The sequence below is a fragment of the Arvicanthis niloticus genome, chromosome 18 (assembly GCF_011762505.2).
Source record: "Arvicanthis niloticus isolate mArvNil1 chromosome 18, mArvNil1.pat.X, whole genome shotgun sequence".
In the NCBI taxonomy this organism is placed as follows: Eukaryota; Metazoa; Chordata; class Mammalia; order Rodentia; family Muridae; genus Arvicanthis; species Arvicanthis niloticus.
Window position 1 is genome coordinate 9763801 of NC_047675.1, and position 22714 is coordinate 9786514.

Here is a 22714-nt window from a genome sequence, read left to right on the forward strand (position 1 = left end):
CAAAGGCATTTATACCAGCCTTCCTAGTCTTCCCAAAGTTGCATACCTTTTTCTAGAACAGGGGAACCATGTGTAATAATCAACCAAGAACACGGCAGAGGAAAGCACCCATCACGCCTCCCTGGTGTGCTGGGAAAGAACATCAAAGGGAGCAGAAGCAGGCATCTCTACTCTCAGATGGGCTGTTCACACTGGTCATGCTCTGCACCACAAGAGTTTCAGAATTATGGGTATCTTCAGAGACCACCGTGGTTATTAATTACAGGAAGCTTAATGTCCTTTTGCATGTTTTGCTGGAAACATTACAGCATACAGGAAGTCTGATCATTTGCAAGGCACTCCAGTATCTGAAGGCCGTAGAGTATTGCATTGGAAACATGTGGTAAAATCATCTAAAAAGATAAAGCAATGATAGATGCAAAAAACTGAATGGATATCTTCTCTTAGGATATGCATTTTCCCGTTTGGATATAGAAACATTCCCGATCAAGCTTGCATATTTCTAAAATGTTTTTCTGATATGCATACTAATCACATAAGGTTCTTACATAGCTCGCAGTTGATTGTGTAATCCCTAGCACGGCTGTAAGATGAAAGCTTAGTTTTAGTGTCCACTTTCTAAACAGAACAATTTAAATAATACTCTTAAAAGGAAGAAACACTGGAATCCTTCTGACATTACCACAAAGCTTTTACTTCTGTTTGCCTGTTTCCTCTCTTTATATCTGTCTAATGAAATACTGCCTTTGCCAATGTTTTACAATCTAATTAAAACACCAAAGTTGTTTGATGTTTTTCTTGATTTAATTTAAATAATAAAATGGGAAATATTTAAGAAACCAAATGTAATGACTATATACACGCAAGCTTGTATATACTTAAAATCAAGCTTATCCTTCGTAGTATAGAGAAACATCCTCCATTTGACTTTAAATGCAGAGCACTGAGTGTCTCAAGAAGATGCACCTCTGAAAGTAGCACTATATTTTAAAGAATATTAATTATTTTAAAAATTCTATCTCAAAAGTGTCCATTAAGTTCTATTTTATGACTGTAGATATAAACAGCTTTTAAAAATGTGAAATAGTATTTATTTGAAAGAACTAAATTTTTTTTATGTAAAAAGAGATTGTACGATAAAAGCATAGTCTCAGTTTTCTGTAGTCACTTTTATTGGAAGTAAAAAAGAGTGAACATCTGAATTAATAGGGACATATAAATCTTAATTTAAGTACCAGAACCACAATTAAAATACAGTGAAAAAAATTCACAATAAAAACTGTTTTATGCTTCCTCTCTGAGCAGGCACTTTTAAGGCCTCGTTGATTACTGATAATAAAGTAGATGGTTATTGTGTCACATTAAATTTATCTTAAATGCACGTTGATTAGCAGTGCTGATACTGCAGTTTATTATTGGTATCTCATCTCAGAAAGCCATCATGCCTAAGAAAAGGGAGCAGAGAGGTCTACATGCGAATCATAGGACAGTGAGAAAATGAGCAATTCTGACTTGGAGACTCAAGTATTTATAAAAATATTCACATAGGAACACCAGACATGCAAATGTTCACACTTGGGACTTCATGAGGCCTTCTCACATCAATGATGAGATTTCAGCTGGTCGGTCTTAAAAAATAACTAGACTTCAGGTAAACATCCAAGAATTTGATCTAAGAACTCAAGGGTTTGCTTCATTTTAGCTAAGCTGTTGGCCCTGAGCTGTAAGTGGCATTTATGCAAATCAGCAACCCAGCATACCTCCTCTGTGCCATCTGTGACAGTTCATACCGTGGTAGGGATCCTTTCACTCAAAGATATAAACTAGTCAAAGCAAGTCCTCTAACTTGGAGAACGAGAAGGGGGTGTGTTTATACTTGATGTGGTGGATGGGACCACCTGACTTTCTGTTTTCACTGGGGTCTTGCAGATTTGCCGCAAACTCAATGGCATTCGTTTTACCTGCTGTAAAAGTGCCAAAGACAGGACATCAATGTCGGTGACGCTGGAACAGTGCTCCATCCTGAGAGACGAGCATCAACTGCACAAAGACTTTTTCATCCGAGCATTAGATTGCATGAGAAGGTATCGTATATGTCTTAAATTGTTTTTATATTATGATCGCATTTCATTAATTTTAAAACACATACCTCACTAGAAGAGTAAACACTTGATGACTTCATCGTATTTCCACATTTTAAATTTGAAGCATTCCCTCTATTCATTTGTAACAATAAAAGGAAATACTGCCATGTATACACTCAGTACTGTACATGGAAGGCAAACACTATTAGTTATTCATCCTGAGTTAAAGGGCTATGCCTAGCTAAGACACCCTTAAGGAATACATTTTCTTTACATGTTTGAGTATGTACAAAATAAAACTAGGCCAGCAGACAAACAAAATCTCTCCAGACTGCAAACTAAGAGATCTTCTACCCATGGCTGGCAGAGTCTTTGTATTGATGACATTCCCTGTTGGAAAGGCAGATAATTTAAAGAGCCAATGTTACAGCCTTGCTGACATTTAAAATGCTATGCCCTGAGTCATGTCTTGATTAATTTCTTCAGTAACTAAATCAGAGCTCGAAGGAAGCCATAATGGAGAGAGAAGGTGTCTCATTCAAAATGTTGATCAGCCAAACCACATGCTACTATAAAAGTGACACAGCAGAGATATGCACAGAAGAGGTTTCTAGGTTCCACTCAGAGCTGCTGCTTGCCGGTCTTACCATTAGCTGGACTTTCTTTTTTCAGTTCTTTTTCTCTAGTGGAGACACAGATGCATGCCTGTAGCAGATGCATGCCTGCATTGCTGCAATGCCATGCTTTCCACTAGCAAGGGGCTCTAGATGTCCTCTGTTTTACATCTATCCACGTCTCCTTGTGTTATCATTGTCCAGTAGATGTCCACCATCTGTTTTGATAACCATTTATTTGAGAAGGGTTTAGAAGCCTGCCATGAACATCTCAGCCATATAAGATATATTTATTTACTAAAAATTTCTTTCAAAAATAATCTTTCAGTGCTAATGGGGAAAATACTGAATGTGCAGATGAAAGCTGATGTGCAGAGAAAGAATACAGATGTCACTCGGGATGCTTAGGGAAGAGCACAGTAAATAGGCCAGGGCAGCACAAGATAAATCACATGACTGATCAGTTATCTGGATAATGAAACTGTCATCTATTTGTTTAAGATAGGAAGAACATTAGGACTCCTAAATTAAAAAGCAAATTGTTCAAACAGGTAAACAAAAGTGCGTGTTCATATGTATGCTGAACCATAAGACTGTGCATTACATACGTTTGCTCGTAACTGGCATTATATGTGAAACTTATTTGCTCACGATGTGGCGTGTATGGAAGCTTGTGATTTGGAATTGCTTTTAAAAATTAAAATGATAGAGATGTACCTAAATCCAATAATATATTTTAAATTTGATGTCTCTATTATTCAGAGCTGACTTTCAAGTAAATAAAATATATCCCTTAGCTTTGTATATGTGAAGTAGTTATTTTAAGAGTGTCTTTGGAAATGAGTGTAGGTGTGTACAAAAGAGTAAAGCTTGTTGGGGAAATGAGTGTAGGTGTGTACAAAAGAGTAAAGCTTGTTGGTTTAAGAAAACAGAAACATGTAACTTGCCTGTGTTTCCCTCTTTGCATATATGGCTTTGTAAGACAAGCTCATAGGAACATATGTTCTATGAGTACAGCAGAGGAGGCAAGAGTTCAGGGCTTGGAGTCGGTTGGTAAAGGTTGAATCCAGGCTTCACCATAACACTACTCAGGAACAGTCTATCTCATCGCCTGTTTGTGCCTTGGTTAAGTTAGTCAATCTCCTGATGCCTCAATGTCCTCTTGTGAAAACAGTCATAAGGATAGAAATCACTCCCTGAGTATGTCATGAATTAGAAGACCTGAAGAAGGCAAAGTGATGAGACAAATGTTTGACGCAACATAAGCTATATTTATTAAATAAAAACCAAATGTTATCCTTTTGATACTCTGATCTTGCAGCTTAAATGAGATCTATGTATAGCCTTTGCAGACTTATATTTGTGAATATGTTGAAATTTAGGTTACACTCTAGTATTACATATTAAATTCTATGTGTTATACACATATAAAACAACCAGCCTTTTAAAAGGTGCATGTGTTTACAAATACTATTCTAATTATGAAAATGCACTATGTCATAAGAAGCCTGGGAAGGTTCCCTGTAAACATTGATATATATATATATATATATATATATATATATATATATATATATATATCGTATATATCGTATATATCGTATATATCGTATACATAACATATATATCATATATATAACATATATACATATACATATACATGATTAGATGTCTTTACAAAGAATCATGGGCTTTGGTTCCAAAAAGTCATCTTGAAACTTTCTCCTATCAGACAATAGACCTGATATCCAGAGTGACATTGAGCGCTCAGGGAGCATTAAAGCTAGCGATCTGTAGGTCCACAATCACATTCATTTTCTGTATCAAGTGAGATGAACTGAAATTATTTTATTATGTATTTAAATATCTGAACTTCATTTGTTAAAGTAGAAGTCATGTAAAAAGTTATGTGCTTTTGGAACGTCAAGTTTATGTGCAAAAGCAGAGCTTTGTGCCCATTTTATGGCCCCCGAAGAGTCAACTGTAATGGTGGGATTTATATTCTTTCATTTCTATAATCCTATGAGGCACGCATCAGGACACCACAGAGGACATCTCCTCTTCTCACACAGACAGCAGTTTCTCAGGAACAAGAATGTCTCAACTTGGATGACTTTAATTGATTGCCAGAATCTTGAAGTGGTAATTTTTGACCATCGAAGTGGTCCAGCTTTTATTTCATAGTGATAGAGCTGTGTTCTAACCTCTCTACCCCATGATCTGTGAAGTCCTACTCACCAGACATTGATCTTTAAATGATTATCAAACACCTTCAGACAGTTATAAAATTACCTTTAGAGACTACAGCAAGTATGGACGTCTAAGTTAGCTAAGAACGTGGTCAGTATTCTAGGCTATAAGATTCAATTTAATAATATATAAAGCTTTTAGTTAGTGTGTGTGTGTGTGTGTGTGTGTGTGTGTGTGTGTGTGTGTGTGTGGTGTCTTGCTATGTTTATGGAGGTCAGAAGGAAACTTATCAGTGCAGGGCTCTTCTACCATGTGAGGTCCAGAAATCAAATTCATGTCATAGAATAAGCAGGAGCACGTTCCTCTGATCCATCTACCTGGCCTCAGTGTTTTAAGTTTTACTGTTTTTTTCCTGCATTTTTAATATTTAGTGACTTTGCCAACTTTTTCAAAATTCTGTCAATTTTGAAATTCTGGGTTATTCTTTCATGCTATGATGGCAACAATGACCTGCAGCTCCTAGTCAATCACACAAGTACAAGGGGGACGCAATGCCATGTGGTGCTCTGTCACTAGGATACAATGCCATCAGTCCAGGCTCATTAAATACAGAGACAGATTATTGCACTGTCAACTCACAGCGGGATTCCTGGGACTGGATTCTGTCACAAGCTGAGGTCTGTATTGCTTTCAGTGGCATGGTCATGACATGATGATGTGTTTTATCAAAATGGTGAATTTCAGACCATCTCTTCATGGGAGAGAGCTAGCAAGAAACCTGATTGTGTCTTACTCAGTCAGGATTTCTTAAGGATGACTGTGTTATACAGGGTAATTATTATTAACCCTCACTCCCCACACCCATCAGACATCATAAATTACATAAATCAAATAAACAAACAAACCAGCAAAAGGCAGGAGTCCCAGAAGGCTGGTCACTGGGATGCAGTCAGGAATGAGAACCATTCAGTTTGCTTCATTTAAACCAGTTTGATATGGATCTACTTACTTAAACAATGCATTTCTATTATTTTCTTGAGTTGTGAAATACGCTTGTACAGCAAAACTCTTCCTCATCAAAGCACAATTTTATGAGACGGATGCATAATTGGCTAGTTGTTTATTGTATTGATTCTGTAGTTTGAGGGGTTTTGTTTTTGTTGTTTGGTTTTTTTTTTAAGAATATAGGAAGGGCAGCTCTGTTTTCAATTTTGGAATTTCCATCGAGAGCTAAAAGCTATATCATTGTGGTGTATTTTTTCCAGAAAGCCAAACATATTTAATTAGTAGCTATACAGCTCCAATCTTTAAAAACTCAATACATTTGACTGATTTGAAAGTTCTGTTTAACCTACTGTGTTTGTGAGTTTAATAGCTACTACAGAGTAAATTAAAACAAAATGCCCTTGGATAATTATTTTTCTAAACAAGAACTAATAGATTATGTGTGTAGATAGTATAAATAACATAGAACAACATATTTTTCAGTTGCCTGTCCTTTGTTGTTCTACCATGGGCCTTGAAATTAAAATAGTTGAGAAACCATTAATAAGACAGATGAGTGTAAATTTAGTCATGTAATCAGTTTCTCACCATTTAGGCACAGGGTTATAATTATGCCCTTTTAGTAAAAGAAGGAAGGCTCAGTAACCTGATTTTATGTCAACTGCATGTGTATGCACTCATGCTTGTGTGTGTATGTGTATGCATGTGTGTGTGTGTGTGTGTGTGTGTATGACTTTTCTGCATGCACTTGTGTGCTAATGCAAACAGGTGCACATGACTATATGCCCAGGTACATGTAGAAGCCAGTGGTCAATATCAGTTGTCATCTTCAAATGATTCTCCAGCTTATCTTTGGAGTCAGTGACTGAACCTGAAACTCACTGAGTAACTAGCCTGGATGGCCAGGACACATGAAGTATTTACCTATCTCAGTCCCCTCAGGTTACATATGCACACCACCATGCCAGAAGTATTGTAAATGATGGAGTAACAACTTAGATCTTTATGGTTCTATGCAGGCTGGCACTTTAATGATTGAGCCATCTCCTGTGATCCTCCTTCTTTATTATCATGTGGTAGAAGGCCCTATTCCCAGCATGTTGCATCTGAACTTTAATATGGGAGGGGCAGGATATGATTTCTGAAATGCTTTGCCTTGTTATAAGTAAGCCTTGAACCACTGAAGTCAACAGCATTATATTTGGGATGCCTTACTTCTTTGTAGGGAGACTTCTGAGGAAAAGTAAGTAGTTCATCTATTTTGTCAGTAGGTATGTCCCCTCTCCATTTTTTTTCCATGTTGGATTATTTTTCTTTACTTTTATTGGTCAGACCAGTTTAATGAGATTCTAGACTTTTCTTATTTCAGAATTAAGGAGATTTGTGAGCCCTGAACACAAAAGTGCCTGAAGCTGGCAGATAATTGTAGATTGTTTAAAGAATATGTCAGGAGAGAATAGTCTAGACAGGGACACATTTTTTGTTCCTGCTGCCACCTCCCTCAAGAATTTCAGTGGTACATTTCTGTGTTATCTCTGACCATATCTGTTACCAAGAACAGAAACAATCTCAGAGGAATTACTGTTAGTGATGTGTAGCTCGAGGATCTGACTTCCGCTCTCAGAAGCTTTAGTACCATATCAAGTAGCTCTCTTGCTTTAGTCCTGATGGAGCCATGCTTCGTGACTTGAGCTTGTGGTAGAGGCAGATGCTCATGGCACAGTGACTCAGAACAAATGAGAGAGATAGAAAGGGGCCATACTCATTACCTTCTTCACAGACAGACCCCAAATAAACATAACCTATGTCTGCTAAGTGCCACCTTCTTGTAGCTCAACAGATTGGCAGCACACCTTTAATTAAAAGAGCTGTGGGGTTCATTCTGAACACAAGTTATAGCATCACATTCCTCTGACCATGAAAGAGCCCTGCTTATCTCACAATACAACATCTTTACATCTGCAGGAATCCCCATAGACTTCTTAGTTCTGCTTTACACAAACGCTTCTATAATGTTCAGGGTGAACACTTAGCTATAAATTCCTATAAAAATCCTAAAGGAATTACACGCTTTCAACATATGGTGGAACAGAAAAGATAAATAAAAAGTAAGAGAAGAAATCGGACCAAAGCAAGGGCATAAGCCAGATGGAGACACGTCACATCTGGTAGCATTATGACTGGTATCCAGGGAAAAAAGTGTCATTGTATAGGCTCTAAGGGGTTTGGCAGCCTGATACCTATGCCCCTTGCTGCTTACAGTACCCATGATGCCTCTGTTATGCTGATTCTGCCTGAATCTTCCCTTATCATAGAGTTTTATCAGATCTGACAAAGTCACTTACTAAAATATCAATACTAATTTACAGTAAAATACATTTCTAAATACGTATCTCTCCACATTTCCAAACATGATGACTTTTAAATTTAGAGTGAAAACTGATATTTTCATTTATATATTTATAATAATGTACATGAGAGAAACAGTCTGCCTAAATGTTGATTATCCATCCAAATATCTACTTCTAGTTTTTTGTTTCTAATGTTTTATGTATGGGAAGTTTATGGACAATTACAGAGTAAGGTTGACTCAGCATTTATTAACCTCTGGCCTTTGGTATCTATGTCAGGTTCTAGGAGAGTGAAGTTGCAGTGGTAGTTGTTGATGTCAATGTAATTTTTTTTTAAATCTCTTTTACTTTTTAAAACATGAACATGAATTGGAATAGGACAAGTAGCTCCCTTGGGTTCAGAAAGAGAAATACTGTGTGTTTGACAGGAGCTTGTGGCAGACTAGGGGCATTTTTATAAGCCTAGGGGGTAGGAGGAGCAGATCTGTATCTTAGACAAGAAAAAGAAAGTTCCAGCAGAGATACACATGAACTCACTGGGGATTAGCCAAAGACTGGTGCCTCTGCACTTGAAAAATGAAGTGTAGCAGAAATGTGTCATAGAAAACATTTGTTCTTTCACTAAAGAAGCAAAGATACAGGCAGATTTAGAATAAAGGATCTTTAGTAAAGCAGTTATAAAAACCCTAGGAAGTCCAGAATGCTCAGAGAGATTGAGGCAGGAGAATGAAATAAATGATTTTCAGATGCCACTTAGCCATCTAAACTAATGGATTTGTTATATTTGATGAGGCAGGTTCTCTTACTCCAGGATGAACTGGAACCCATTATATTCAAGGACAACTTTAAATTCATGATCCTTTTGCCTCCATTTCCCAAGTGCTGGAGTTATAGGCATGCAACATCATAACTACGGTGTATAGTACTGGTCACGAATCCAAAGTTTCTACATGGCAGACAAGCACACTACCAATGGAGCCACAGACTTATAATTTCTGAGTTTTTTTTTTTTCTATATGCAATCCCTGAATCTTTCCCTAGATGAAGATTTTCATAACTGTGCACACTTGATGTGATATATTCCTATTTCCCTTTTTCTCATACACAGAAACAAATACAGGATGATCATCAGAATGACTTTAATCATCAAAAAAACTTTCCAGTCCTCCCTCTAACTTGGATGGTGCTTGAGCTATTCCAATTTTTAGTCCAGTGGAACATACTTGAAGTCTTCACAAGCCAAAAGGCTGTAAGCTTTGCTCCAGAAGAGAAGACCACAGTTGCTAGAAATGTTCAGATGTCTAGTTTATTTGTGCCTACAGGATCATGGCTGAAAGCCCCATGTAATTATGTACAATTACACCCCATTGTATGTCATTCAGTGAGCACTCCCAAGTTCACATGAGCAAGGATGACATCATTATAGGAAATCAAGAATATAATTTATAAAGCATATCATTTGCAAAATTGTTAGTTTGTTAGCTGTAACAAATCACATGTCATTTCTTCAACACTGCAGTATTGTTTGCGGGGGATCACTGCTCAAAATTCAGACACTCAAAATGAAGCTAGTACTGCAGAGAACAGTGGGCTTCAATGTAAAACACAAAGTAAGCATGGAACAGCGAAGGGAAGGGCGATGTTTGAAGTTAAATTATCCAAATTTTCCATCTCTAATGAAGGGAACTCTAATTCTAAAAGCTCTTAGACACTTATCTATAAAGAGAAACACACGCGCGCACACACACATACACACACACATACACACACACACATAGGCAAGCATGCATGAAGGGGCTGGTGAGCATATGATAAAGTTGAACTGTTAAATGTGGTTTTCTTACCAGCCTCCTCATTGTAGCATTGAGCATTCTCAATAAACATCTCTGGAGCACTTAACATAGTACCAGTTAATACATAGTACAGTGAGCATCAGGAAACAGAAAAGGCTGCTGTGGCTGTTATTGGTGCTGTGTAGTAATGTCTCTGATTGTCTCCTGCTATTGCTGCTGCTGTTGTTGCTGTTGTTGTTTTCTTGTTGCTGCAGTTCTGTCAGATTGGCTCCCTACAGAAGTGTTAATACTGTAGATGATGTGATGCCCTCAAACTATACTGAGGAAATTAAAAGAATGGGCTCTTAAGTTATTTATTTATTTAGAACATCTTCTTTTCTAAAAAGAGGGAAAAAAAGCATTTCTATTTATCTGTATATTATTTGTGTGTGTGTGTGCACATGTGCTTATATTATATTTACAGGCCTGTAAAACCATCAACAAATTAATTTTGGATTTACTCGCTAACACATAAAGCAAACCGCAAAGGTATTGGCAGTGTCTGCAATGTCTTTCTAATATCTGAACCACTAATCCAGACTGCCATAGATTTATATAAACATAAAAAATAATACACTGTGTGGCTTTTTGAAAGCTTCCTTTTAGTATAATATATTTATATATACCTCATAAGTTCTGCCTTACTGATCATTCTTTGAGTAATTTTCAGTCCATTTCTGATACAATGATTGGCATGTGTTATGTCTATCATCCTTCATAGCATGAATACAAAAATGTGAATGGATAAAAATGTGTTCTCTCTCTCTCTCTCTCTCTCTCTCTCTCTCTCTCTCTCTCTCTCTCTCTGTGTGTGTGTGTGTGTGTGTATAGATGTATTGGTTTCTATCTTGTATAGTATACAATAGTCAATAGCTTAATTCGTCAATGGCTCAGGACCAGCTTTGTAAGGCATTTATATAAAATGTGTAGCACGTTATGGGCTCTCTGCTTTCATTTTGAATACATCAACTTCATTCATACCCTTGTTTCCCATTTACCCTTTGTTTCTAACTTTTCATCTTTATAACTGGTTGAGTTGGTTATATTCATTTAAGCTGACTGAAGTTTTAAATATAAGACAAAGTACAAATACTTAAATGGTAATAAGGAAGCATCATGCACTAACTGCTTCTTTTCCACCATTTTCAACCAACGCGGCAAATTACTAAGGCAGCTCTTCTAAATTTCAAGCAAATCTATTCTCTTACATTTAAGTGAATATGTTTTCAAAATTGTGCATGCCCTGCACTATTTTAGAGACAAAACCATGATTACAGTCCTGAGAGTCTGCCAATCTCTGGACTGGACCTTTGCTTGTGAGTGAGGAAGTCTGTCTATACCGTCATCTTCTGTTCAGTTTCTGTTTCTTAATTCTGCAACACTAACTGTTGGGATTCTTATAACATGAGGTTTTATTTGATTCTGTGAGTATTTTTTCTCAGAAAGAGACAAGGTCAAGAGACAGAGCTCTATGGAATCTTCCAAAGAGACTAATTTGTACAGGACAAGACAAAGTAACTGCGATACCCTCTGTAGAGATGAGCTGTGTTTGTCACTTTTGAAATAGATGGAAAAATCTTTAGTCAGTCTCAAGAAGAAACATTATCTCATAGCAAATTACATATTATGCACAGGGTAATAGTATATTTTATTAAACATTTCATGATCATAAATTTAAATGTCATGTGATCCACTATCTTTACCACAGAACATTTTGCTGTTGGGTTGTTTTCCAGAGCACAAGCTCCGACTATGTTGGATGGGTTAGTGTTTTGCCCTCAATGGTTTGCTAAAGTCATACAATTTTCACATGTATATTAGTAACTAGAATTTGGGAATAAATTGTGCAGTTCCTGAACAGGGAGTTAAGACTATTTTTATAAGCTTAATAATGAATACAAATGAGATGCGCTGGAAATAGAAATGACCCAGGTCCATGGAACTTTATCTTGCAATAACTTTGTAGTAAATTTTAGTTTTGAAGCCTGAACTTATGATCTACAGGCACAATGTCTCATTAGAACTCAGTTCTAAATACCAGAGCTTTTGTGAGGAAGAAGTTAAATGCATCTATTTTTAGAAAATTGTGCAATTTTGATATTCATATAACCAGTTGTAACCTGCTCAGATTCAGTGCTTGAGGCTCTTTCTTTCATAAATTAAAATTTCATGCTGCAGAGGTTATGGTTTCAAATAATAATGGAAAATGGACGCTGTATTCTTTTTCTATTTAGGGCAAGGTAAAGGAGTGTCATGGCTTTTTGCAGTCTGCCCTATATAGTTTTATGATAAATGTGAACATGGTTATTTTGCTACCATTTGCTATAACCCTTGAATAGCAAAGAACAGGGCTACATTAATAACCTTGTAATGGGTGCTAAGATGAAAGTGGAGAATATTTCATTTTAGGAGCCTTAATAATCTTAACGTAAAAAGGCTTGGCAAAAGTGTATCTTGTTCTTCTAAATTTAACCTCAATTTGAAAGTTAGTAGTTTCCTGTTGGATAGTTCTATCTCCAGTTAAATGTTTAGCAAAAGAAAGAAAAGATTGATACATGGGAGGGTTTAGAGAAAGAAAAAAGAAGAGATAATGTAATTATGTTAATATCAAAAATACTTTAACTGCTATTAATACATTTCTGAACCTTTTTGAACTGTGATAATTTACTTCAGGTTTGGTAAGTAATCACCACATTTTTATTTAACTAATTTAAAACAAAAAAAGGAAATAAAATTAAAAGGACTTTAGGATAATCTAGAGCTGTATGTGCAGTTAGTAAAGGAAGCACAATACAGTTGTTTTTCATTTTGTTTTGACATGGAAGACCTACCTGTGAATTCTTTCTTCTTCTTAAGGTTGAGATGCTCTGGCCCACATGGATGGTGTGGCCTCCACACAGGTGACTCCCTTTCCCCATGCACACAGGTGACTCTCTTTCCCCATGTACACAGGTGACTCCCTTTCCCCATGCACACAGGTGACTCCCTTTCCCCATGCACACAGGTGACTCCCTTTCCCCATGCACACAGGTGACTCCCTTTCCTCATGCACACAGGTGACTCCCTTTTCCCATGATCTAGCTCCCTGCCTGAGCTGCTCTTCTGGACTACAGATATACTCCAGTGTCGATAAGAAAATGTTCCATAATAAAGAGAAATGTTACACCACAGATGCAAGTTTCCTCTTGTAGAAAATGCTCAGCATTTGATAATTTTGGTATACCCCTGAAGAAACAAGACTAAAAAAAAAAAAAAAGTACATCTTCTCAAATATCAAATAAGGCATTTGCCTTATAGTCACTTGATCAGAATGTCAAAACAGCTTAAAAATCTTATACAAGAACTTAAACGAATGCAAATGTCTTTTCCTTTTTTCATCAACATGTGAAGTCTATTAATATTTTTCCTATTAAATCAATATTATAAGACAAAGTAGGTGTCATCTTTTCCAAACCTCACAATATTTTAAAGAACAATCATCTTCATCATTAGTTTGAGACTATGCATTATTCTTTCCACTAACCTTCAATATTTTTCAGCCGGGGATCCTGTGTTAAATCTAAGTGAGCATGCCAAGTTTCTGTGGGATTTGATGGAGTGTGCTTGATGAGGGTGGGTGGGACTTTTGAGTGAAGTGGGCTGTTGTCATGCATCTCATCTGTTTCTACTCTATGAAGGCATACTTCTCTGAACAGCAGTGAGCATTTATACAAAATAACAGGGGCAAGGTTAGATCTTTGTGTCCAAGAAAACCATATAACCTTGCTTACTTTTGGATACATTGACAGACATAATCCAAATAGAGTAACTGAAATTGAAAAATAAATTAGAAAAAGCTTTCTAAATGTTACTCTTTGGCTTGATCTGGAGACCAAAACTATAGCTATCACACACACACACACACACACACACACACACACACACACCACATTTGTATATGCTAGTTCAAATAAATAATAATATAACAGATTATATAAATACAAAGTAAAATACTTATATAAAATTACTTCACTATCCTTCCCTTAAACTTAACTTGATTGTGTCTCTGAATCTGTTCACATCACCTAGTCATTGTGGCTGTACTTAGATAATGACTTGTTCTTATAAGACCCTTAGACTCTTACAGTAAATTTAATACTGATTTTTAAATTTCCCAGTGCTCCTGTATCTTATTAAAGTGAGCTAGGTTGAAAAAAAAAAAAGCCAGTAAATAGATGCATGAACATTTTCTGATTGCTTTGTTTTTTGCTTTCTTGAAGTGGTGAACCATTATGTATTTTGAGTGGCAGAAAAAAAAACTATTAGTGTCTTGATTATTCATCTCCTATCAGTCAGTCTTCAAGCTCTTTCTATTTCTATGTATTTATATCTTTTGAGGTTAATGGTATTTTATGATGAAAGTATTTGGAGTAGCCTTTGGTCATTACCTAGTGACCCTGTCAACCAAGGCAAGGATTTTTTATCTGACATCTGTGACAAGTTGTCAGCTGACCTTTCCCTGCACACATCTAATTGCCAAGGGCTCCCACTCCCTGTTATGATCTTTTCATGGCTGGAGAGCTATATGTAGAATAGTGGTTCTCATCATGTGAAGCTGAAATCTGTCATTTCATCTCCTATCAGGGTTCACTCTCCACCTAGATCAACAGGTGCTACGTCACTCTCTTCTCCCTTGCCTGCTTTTCTCAAATATTTGAAGGTGGTTTCCAGGTTGCAGGAAACTGTAAATACTACCTGATGGAGCTGCATCACCACGGCTCCCGAATACCATTTCTGCCGTCTGTCTTTCAATACACTTTCTATTTTAGTTCCTCACAACTATTTACAAGCAAAAATTAGCTAGCCTGTTTTCAATATGAATGATACAAACTAAACTAAGGCCAGGGGCTGTCTTCATCCTTCTGTTTCCCCCTCCTCAAGATCCTCATAGTCCTTCCTCTTTCCTATCTTACCTTCCTCCTTGCCTTCCTGCCTTCTGTAAGATCATGTTGTTTAATGGAATAAATGTCTAGAATCTTGTTTTAACCCCATTGAGGGGAGCCGACAGAAGGCAGCTATCATCTTTGCAGCCATCTTGAGCCATATACCCTGATAAGAGATTTGATTACAATAGCCTACAACAGCTGAGCACACTCTGATAGCATCTTGCTTTAGATACCCAAGATCTTCCCTTGGGTGTGTGAGACTTAAAGCTGTGATTTAGAGCTGAGACTTAAGGGCGTGACTTAGAGATCAGATTTAGAGAAAAGGCCTGAGGGCATGACTTAAAGGCATGACTTAGAGGCGTGGCTTAGAAGTGAGACATATAAAAGGCAAGAGGCAGACAGAAGAGTTCAGTACAACTTGGAACTAGGAATTAGGTTAGAGAGTACAACTTGGAGTTAGTTATTAGGCATTAGGTATTAGGCACTTGGCACTTGGAGGAAGAACTTGGAATTAGACATTAGGCACTTAGCACTTGGAAGAAGTAACTTGGAACTTGGAGGCACTAGGGACTAGGAACTAGGGACTAGGAACTCAAGATTTGGGACTTAGACTAGGAAGAGAGACTGAAGAATAAATGGGATTGAATCACACTCTATCTGGTCCATGCTTCCAGGAGCAGAAGGTGACCAATTTATATTTGTCTTTATTCCTGGATCTATAAAATGTTCCAAATTGTTATGTAGGAAGATGTGTTTGGTGCCCTGTGTTCATATGCAGCAGGTTTTTTGGCCATCTTTACTTAAATACTTCATATTTCACAAGGATATACAAGTAAATACACTTTTACTATTGGCTTTATCACTGAGATAAGGTCATTGAAGTAAATGGAAATTTTATGTTTTCTGTGTTTTAAGAAAGGGGATGGAATTTTGTGATAGGACTTAGTTGATTTTCTGTATGTTTGTGTTGTGTGTGTGTGTGTGTGTGTGTGTGTGTGTGTGTGTGTGTGTGTGTGTTATTTAATCATAGGCAGTGTCTCTTACTGGCCTGAAACTCCCCAAGTAGGCTAGACAGTCTTGTTGGTAAGCACCAGCTGTCCATAACATGACTGTGCTTTCCCAATGCTAGAGTTAAAAATGCTCAACAACAGGCACAATTTTTGTGTTTATGTTTTGGGAATCAAAGAAAGTATTTACTGGATAAGCTACTTTCCCTGTTCTATCCATTGAGACCTAATTAATCAGTAATTAGAACTATGTATGACACATTTATATAAATAAGTACTCTAAATTAATATTTAACGGAGAAGTCCAGTGTACTTTGGGTACTGAGTTACCCACAATTGCAAAATCATGAAAAGTCTAAAACTAAAAGCCAGAGGTGTGTACATGCAGGAAGCCACTCTGCAGCTCATTTGCAGTTAATTTTGGGATTACACTGGACCATGAGTTCTTGACTTAATTTGCAGTTTTGGGACATAGCTAATTTGGTATTTGGTTTGTATCTTTTTAGTTCCCTTACTGAACACAAGCTACACAACAAAGCTGAATGCAATAAAATGTCCCTTGGTGACAAGTTACAGTGAGCATGCTCCCAATTTCAATGAAGTAAGGTACAAGTCACAGTGCTGAGTCATGATGTCTTTGCTGGGGTGCAACCTGTCTCTATCAGTCTGCCTATCACCACTACCAAGACAGATCTTTCACAGTAATCTGACATGATTTTCTGTTCTTCTTTTTTTCTGCAATGTAGTGACTGTCCAGAGTGGTGCTGGCTGACTTAACTGTGTATTAAAAAAAAAAAAAAAAAAAAAAAAAAAAAAAAAACTCCATTTTATGCTGGGTCATTATACTACTATGGCAGAAGATAGATCCCATAGGATATCGATGATTCTGAACACTTCGTTCTATCAAGAAAATCAGTATCTAAGTGTCCATCATTTACCAAGCATCATGCTTCATTTTGGAAATATAAAACATTTACTAGGTTCTTTCTCTTCAAAAACTCAAAACCTTTTTGAAGAGACTCATATGCAAACAAATACTGACAGGGTAATTCTTCTATGACCCTGTGTACAAACTGATTCTGCAAAGGTTAGATATCAGTTAAGACGGTCAGAAAGGGAAAAAGGCGTAGGATATGGTGAGGGCCATGAGGAGTGTGCATCTTCTAAAGTGGCATCCATGCCAGATAGGATAAACACTTCCTACTCATACAGAAAACTACAAAGATGCCTGTCAATTAAAGGCTCTTTTTTGGGGCTAGGGAGGTGGCTCACTTGGTAAAGTATTCACTTTCTGAGCATGAAGATCTGAAATTGGTCACCAGAGGTATATGTAAAAAGCCTGGCATACTGATCTGCCTTTGTAATCACAACATTGTGAAGACCATGGTACATAGATCACCAAGGCTGTCTTGCCAGGTAACCAAACCTACTTGCTAAGTTCTAGCCCAGAGAGAAAGTGTACCTTAAAAATAAGAAAGTAAATAAATGTGGATGGTAGATATGAGGGAATTCTACCCTACTCAGTCTTCTGCCACACAAATGTGCATACATACATGCACACATGTGTGACTCTGCACACACACCCCACCCCCTATAACCTAGATAGTTCAGTGGGGTTTTTCTTGAATTCTAAGGTTGACACATATTGACAGTTAACATTAAAGTGGATTACTTTATTAAATTATGGGCTCAGAGAAAGTAAGGGGATCTAAAATGTGATATTTGTAAGCATCCAATGTTCTTTATCTGCCCATAAAAACGGGCAGCTGAATTCTAACCTGGCTGCACGGTCACCCTTTATAGCTGGCTAGAAAGCCAGGGAACAAACAAACACGTGCCATCCCACATTAGTTTCAGTCTCAGTTGGCCAAACATCAATACTTGTAAAGACCATGACTACTCAACTCCATCTAGTGACCCTTTACTCGCAGACAGGGACAACTGTGTCTGGGCAAGCAAATACTCATGTGTTGGTTTGTTTCAACAACCCTCCCAATAGCTATAATATCAAACTGGACTTGTTAAATGATGTTAAAAATTACATAACATAAAACTACATGATAGGCTTTTCAAAATTATCAACTCACTTTTCTCTTCAGTCCTTCATTCATGATAGTTAGGTGAACATGCGACATGATTTTTTTCTGTAGGACTTTGAGCAGGATATTGAACTAGAAACTACTGAGACTCTTACACAGCTATGTACTTATGGGACAGAGTACAGATTTGGCCCAAAAAATTGGTTTCTTAAGTGATGGCCTCAAGGAAAAAAAGGAACTAAATATAATCAGAGAAACAATAGCAATTTATAAAAATGAAGGGTTGTCTTGTTGGAAATGAGTCCAAGAAATTAGGGTTTGCCTTGATCCTGCAGGTTTGTTGGCAATGCGAACTGATGAAGAAATGAAATAGGTATGAAAACTACCATTACATTGTTTGACGCATGACAATCCTCTGATATTAACTAAGATGTTCATAACTTTAAGGCAACAGGTTTATTTTCTGTGTAACTAACCTATTAATACCCACAAATAAAACACAGCATAGTTCATAGAGAGAAAAAATACCTGGCTCTTATCTCTTGGAGGACCTTATTCTCAGGATAGTTTTTATATAGTGTTCTGTATTGTATTGCATGGTAGACAAACAAAGTAATATATTACTTGCCATGAGATGACTCCAGTCTAATATGGCAGAGGCTGTCCTTCTTTAAAGTTCTCAGAATTCTGCCTGCCTGCAGCTGATGGAGCCCATCACAAGCAGCCTCTGGTATATTTGAGTATAGACTTGAGGGACAATGAACTGAGTTTTTCATTTTTAATTTTTTATGAATCTTAGGAACTGTGAATTCTAGAAATGTTTAATAAGAAGTGGTATGAGCATGACACAAAAAGGAATTGGATTTCCATGTATTTTTAGGGCATAATTTTGATAGAATTTAAGCATGCATAGCTCAAGGGAACTAGAATTCTACTCATTCTGGATTTCATATCTTCAACTTTTGCCTATAGATGTATAAAAATTTCCATAATGTTTATTAAAATGGAAGCTTATTTCTGGCTTGGCCTATGAAATTTTGTTAACACAAACGATAGCACTGCCTGCGTTCTTCATTTTAACTCCAAGACTGAAGATGTCACACCAGTTTTCCTTTGGCAGGTGGGATATCCAGGAAGCCCTATCATTTTTAAGCCTTGGGTAGAAATATATAAATTCAGCTACTTTCTTGAATGAAAGTTCAGTCTATTCTCCCTTCAGTCACTAAGCAAGAACTGAAGGATGAATGTTGCCTGTAAGTGGCAGCCAGTGAAGCCTGATCACAGGTAGACTTCAGTAATTTTAGAATAAAATAAAGATAAAATGATACAGATAGAAAATGCATGAGTAAATTTTAGTATTTTATCTTAAAGTACAATATTTTTGTCATTTTGGCACTAAATGTACCTCACTTTATAATTGTTGCCTCGTGACATGACAGGGTCATAATGCATCTCTTCAATTATTAAATCATTTACCACCACGATGCCCATCATTCTTGCATGTGGGCATGTTGACATCACAGGCAATATAATACAATATTAAAAAATAACTTACCTGCTTAGAGTTTTTCCCCATCCTAGTTGTGAATATGGTTGCCACATGGAGAACTCTGGTCAGCTTTCAAAATTCCCAAGCAACCAAGATTTGAGAGAACAGCCAAAGGTGGCTGTTCATTGGTGGGCCTTCTCTGTTAATCTTTTTCAGTCTTCCAAGGGTGAAGAGAGGACAGGAGCCTTCTAACTAACAGTAGTATACCATTCAATGCCAGCTCAGGGGTGCAGCTCTTATGCATCAGGACATGGTCTTTTGAGGCTTGGCAGATAACCATTAGTCTTTCAAGGAGCTGGGTTTTCAGTTTCTGTCTTTGGTTTTTGCCCATTGTGCTGGCTACTGGCTAGTTTTATGTCAATTTGACACAAGCCAGAGTCATTTGGGAAGAGGTAACTTGTCTGAGAAAATACTCTCACAGATTGGCCTGCGCACAAGCCAGTGGTGCATTTTCTTGATTGATGGTTGGTATGAGAAGGCCGAGCTCAAACTGGGTTCATAGTCCTGTGTGCTATAAGAAAGCAGACTGTCTAAGCCATGAGAAGCAAGCTAAAAAAGCAGTGTTCTTCCATGGCTTCTGCTTCAGTTCCTGCTTTCAGAACCCTACCTTGAAGTTCAGTCTGACTTTCTTGCACAATGAATTGTGACATAGAACCATAAGTGAAATGAACCCTTTCCTCCCCAAGTTCTTTTTGGTCAAAGTGTTTCATCACAATGATAAAAACTCTAACTAAAACAACAACCTTCTTCTCTTATTGTCTTGTTCCACTGCATTTTCTCATTTGTCTCCACTTCCCACTGCCACTTTCCCTAGTCATTTCTGGAGCTGCCTTCCCTCAACTACTACTGCTCTCCACATTCCCACTACTGTTACTGCCACTGATTGACACTGCCATTGCCTCCTCTGTATACTTGCAGTTGGGCATGCAAAGATCATTTGGAAAAAAAACCCTTTTATTGGGTTTAATGAAACATCAGAGGTAGCACAGGAGGGCCTCCCAGCTGATCCTAAAAGTGAGTTGAACAACCTGGTTATATATATGAAAGTGAATTTGGACAAAATGTGGCATAAGAATATGATTTTTAAATTGCACATCACTGGACAACTTCAAACATTATACAAAAACAATCACATCAGAGGATAGTCACAGCCCATCCATCTGTCCATCATAAATGTTTCTATGAATTACTACTAAACTGGTTTTTTTGGACCCGAGTGAAGTCAGAGTTGAAGAATGTTAGTCAGATCCAGGATCCTAGAGGAGCTACAAACAGGGTTATGCAAAGTTCATCTCGACTTGACTGGCATGCTTATGAAGGTTTTTTGAAACAGTGCAGACTATACTATCATGAAGCTTCCTGAAGCAGGAGCTACGTCTTCAACATCTGTGATGACAATATTCTTTGTAACTGGAATACAATCCTCTTCAGTAGCTCCTGTCTCAGATCTATGAGGCATGTGCACGTAGGGGGTTGGTTGAATAGCTCACTCTTAGCAATTTCATTTACTCACAGAATAATAGAAAAGAATCTTTACAGCAAACGGCTTAATGAGAGTTCAATCCAAAATTAACATCCTAGATACCATCTAATAATACTTTCCAGAAGTTAAAGTATCTAATCCTGGCACCATGTCACAGGAAGACTCACGCTCCTGTCTCACAGCCTTCCTAAAAGCTTGATATTTGAGGGAGAGGAGATAGATGCCTTCAATACAATTGATATCTTCAATTCTTTGAAAAGTCAAATGTGGGGCTGCAGAAATGGCTCAGTGTTTAAGAGTGCTGGTATTCAGCTCCCAGTGCAATCTTTAGCTTCAGTTCCAGAGGCCTGGGTGCCCTTTCTAGCCTCCATTGGTGCTCAACACATGTTATACAGATAAACATAGGTACATGCAAACAGTTGTCCTCAAAAAATAAAAGTAAATCTAATTTAAAAAGTCAAATTTACTTAATATAACAGTGTTCATAGAGTTTAAACCTCACTTTAAAAATAAATCATGTAAATGTACAAATGCTGGTTGCTTTTGGCCTTACTTTCTTGCTTTATCGAAAGATTATTTTCACATTCTTTATATTAAAATTTAAATTTTTTTTTAAAAAATTGATTGTTAAATTTTTAAAAAGCTTATTGTAGAAAATCAATACATAGCTGTGTAATAGTGAACAAATAATATTTATATTATAACACTTAAGATTCAGGATGATCTCTTAACAAGTTCTAATGCTGTAGGTCTAGGACTTGTGTAGGCAATTCCTGAGAATTAAGCAAAATAATAATGAAATTTAACCTTTATTTTAATGCTCTTACCATGCAGCTACAAAGTATATAACACAATCAGTCAAATGTTAAAAAAAAGTTTTCCTACTTGACAAGAAACTACTTTTATTTATCATCTAGGATCAATAACGTTTTTAGTTACTTTTCCATACAGACAGTCCAAAGCCCACTTAGGCCGAAAGACCATGCATCCCATTGTAAATGACAACAATGAATTTAGAACATGAATTTTTATTTTGGTGCTTCTTAGAGTTGGTACTATTAATGCTGTATTAACTGTTCTATTATTTTAATTTGGGGTCATTGTTTGTTTGTTTGTTTGTTTGTTTGTTTGTTTGTTGAGACAGAGTCTCTCTGTGTAGCCCTGACTGTCCTGGAACTCACTCTGTAGATCAAGCTGGCTTTACACTCATGTAGATCTTCCTGGCTCTACCTCTCAAGTATTGGGATTAAAGGCAAGTGTAACCATACCTAAAAATTTTAGGTTTTTTGTGTGTGTTTTTAATGATGAAACCAGTTTGAATCTGGTAAGATATAAAAACAAAGTTCTCTTATTGTTGAGGTTAATATTTAAAATGGTGGCATCTGATTTGTCTTGTGTTACAGAGCCACCATGTTCCTGACTAGGTTGGGCCTGAGGTCACAAGCAGCCAAGTGTTCTCGCTGCTGTCATGGCTCAGGCCACTGGCTCAGGCAGCCAGAGACACAGGCCCTGCCACCCATGAGACACCAGCATGGGAGATGGCTCTGCCAATGTTCCACATTGTCTCCACAAGGTTGGACTGAGCCCTGCCATCCATGCAGTACCTGGTAGAAAAGAGATTCTAATGTTTAAAGA

The 22714-nt window shown here is 37.1% G+C and overlaps 1 protein-coding gene across 8 annotated transcripts in view; it reads left to right on the forward strand.

The window, feature by feature from the left end:
- The window catches only part of Inpp4b (inositol polyphosphate-4-phosphatase type II B), a 702669-nt gene that overhangs the window by 655263 nt on the left and 24692 nt on the right, over nucleotides 1–22714 (forward strand). For all 8 annotated transcript variants that reach the window (XM_034522353.2, XM_076915453.1, XM_076915455.1 and 5 more), the window contains one exon: nucleotides 1930–2084. In XM_034522353.2, coding sequence (XP_034378244.1) covers nucleotides 1930–2084 — 155 coding nt within the window. The remainder of the gene's footprint in view (nucleotides 1–1929; nucleotides 2085–22714) is intronic.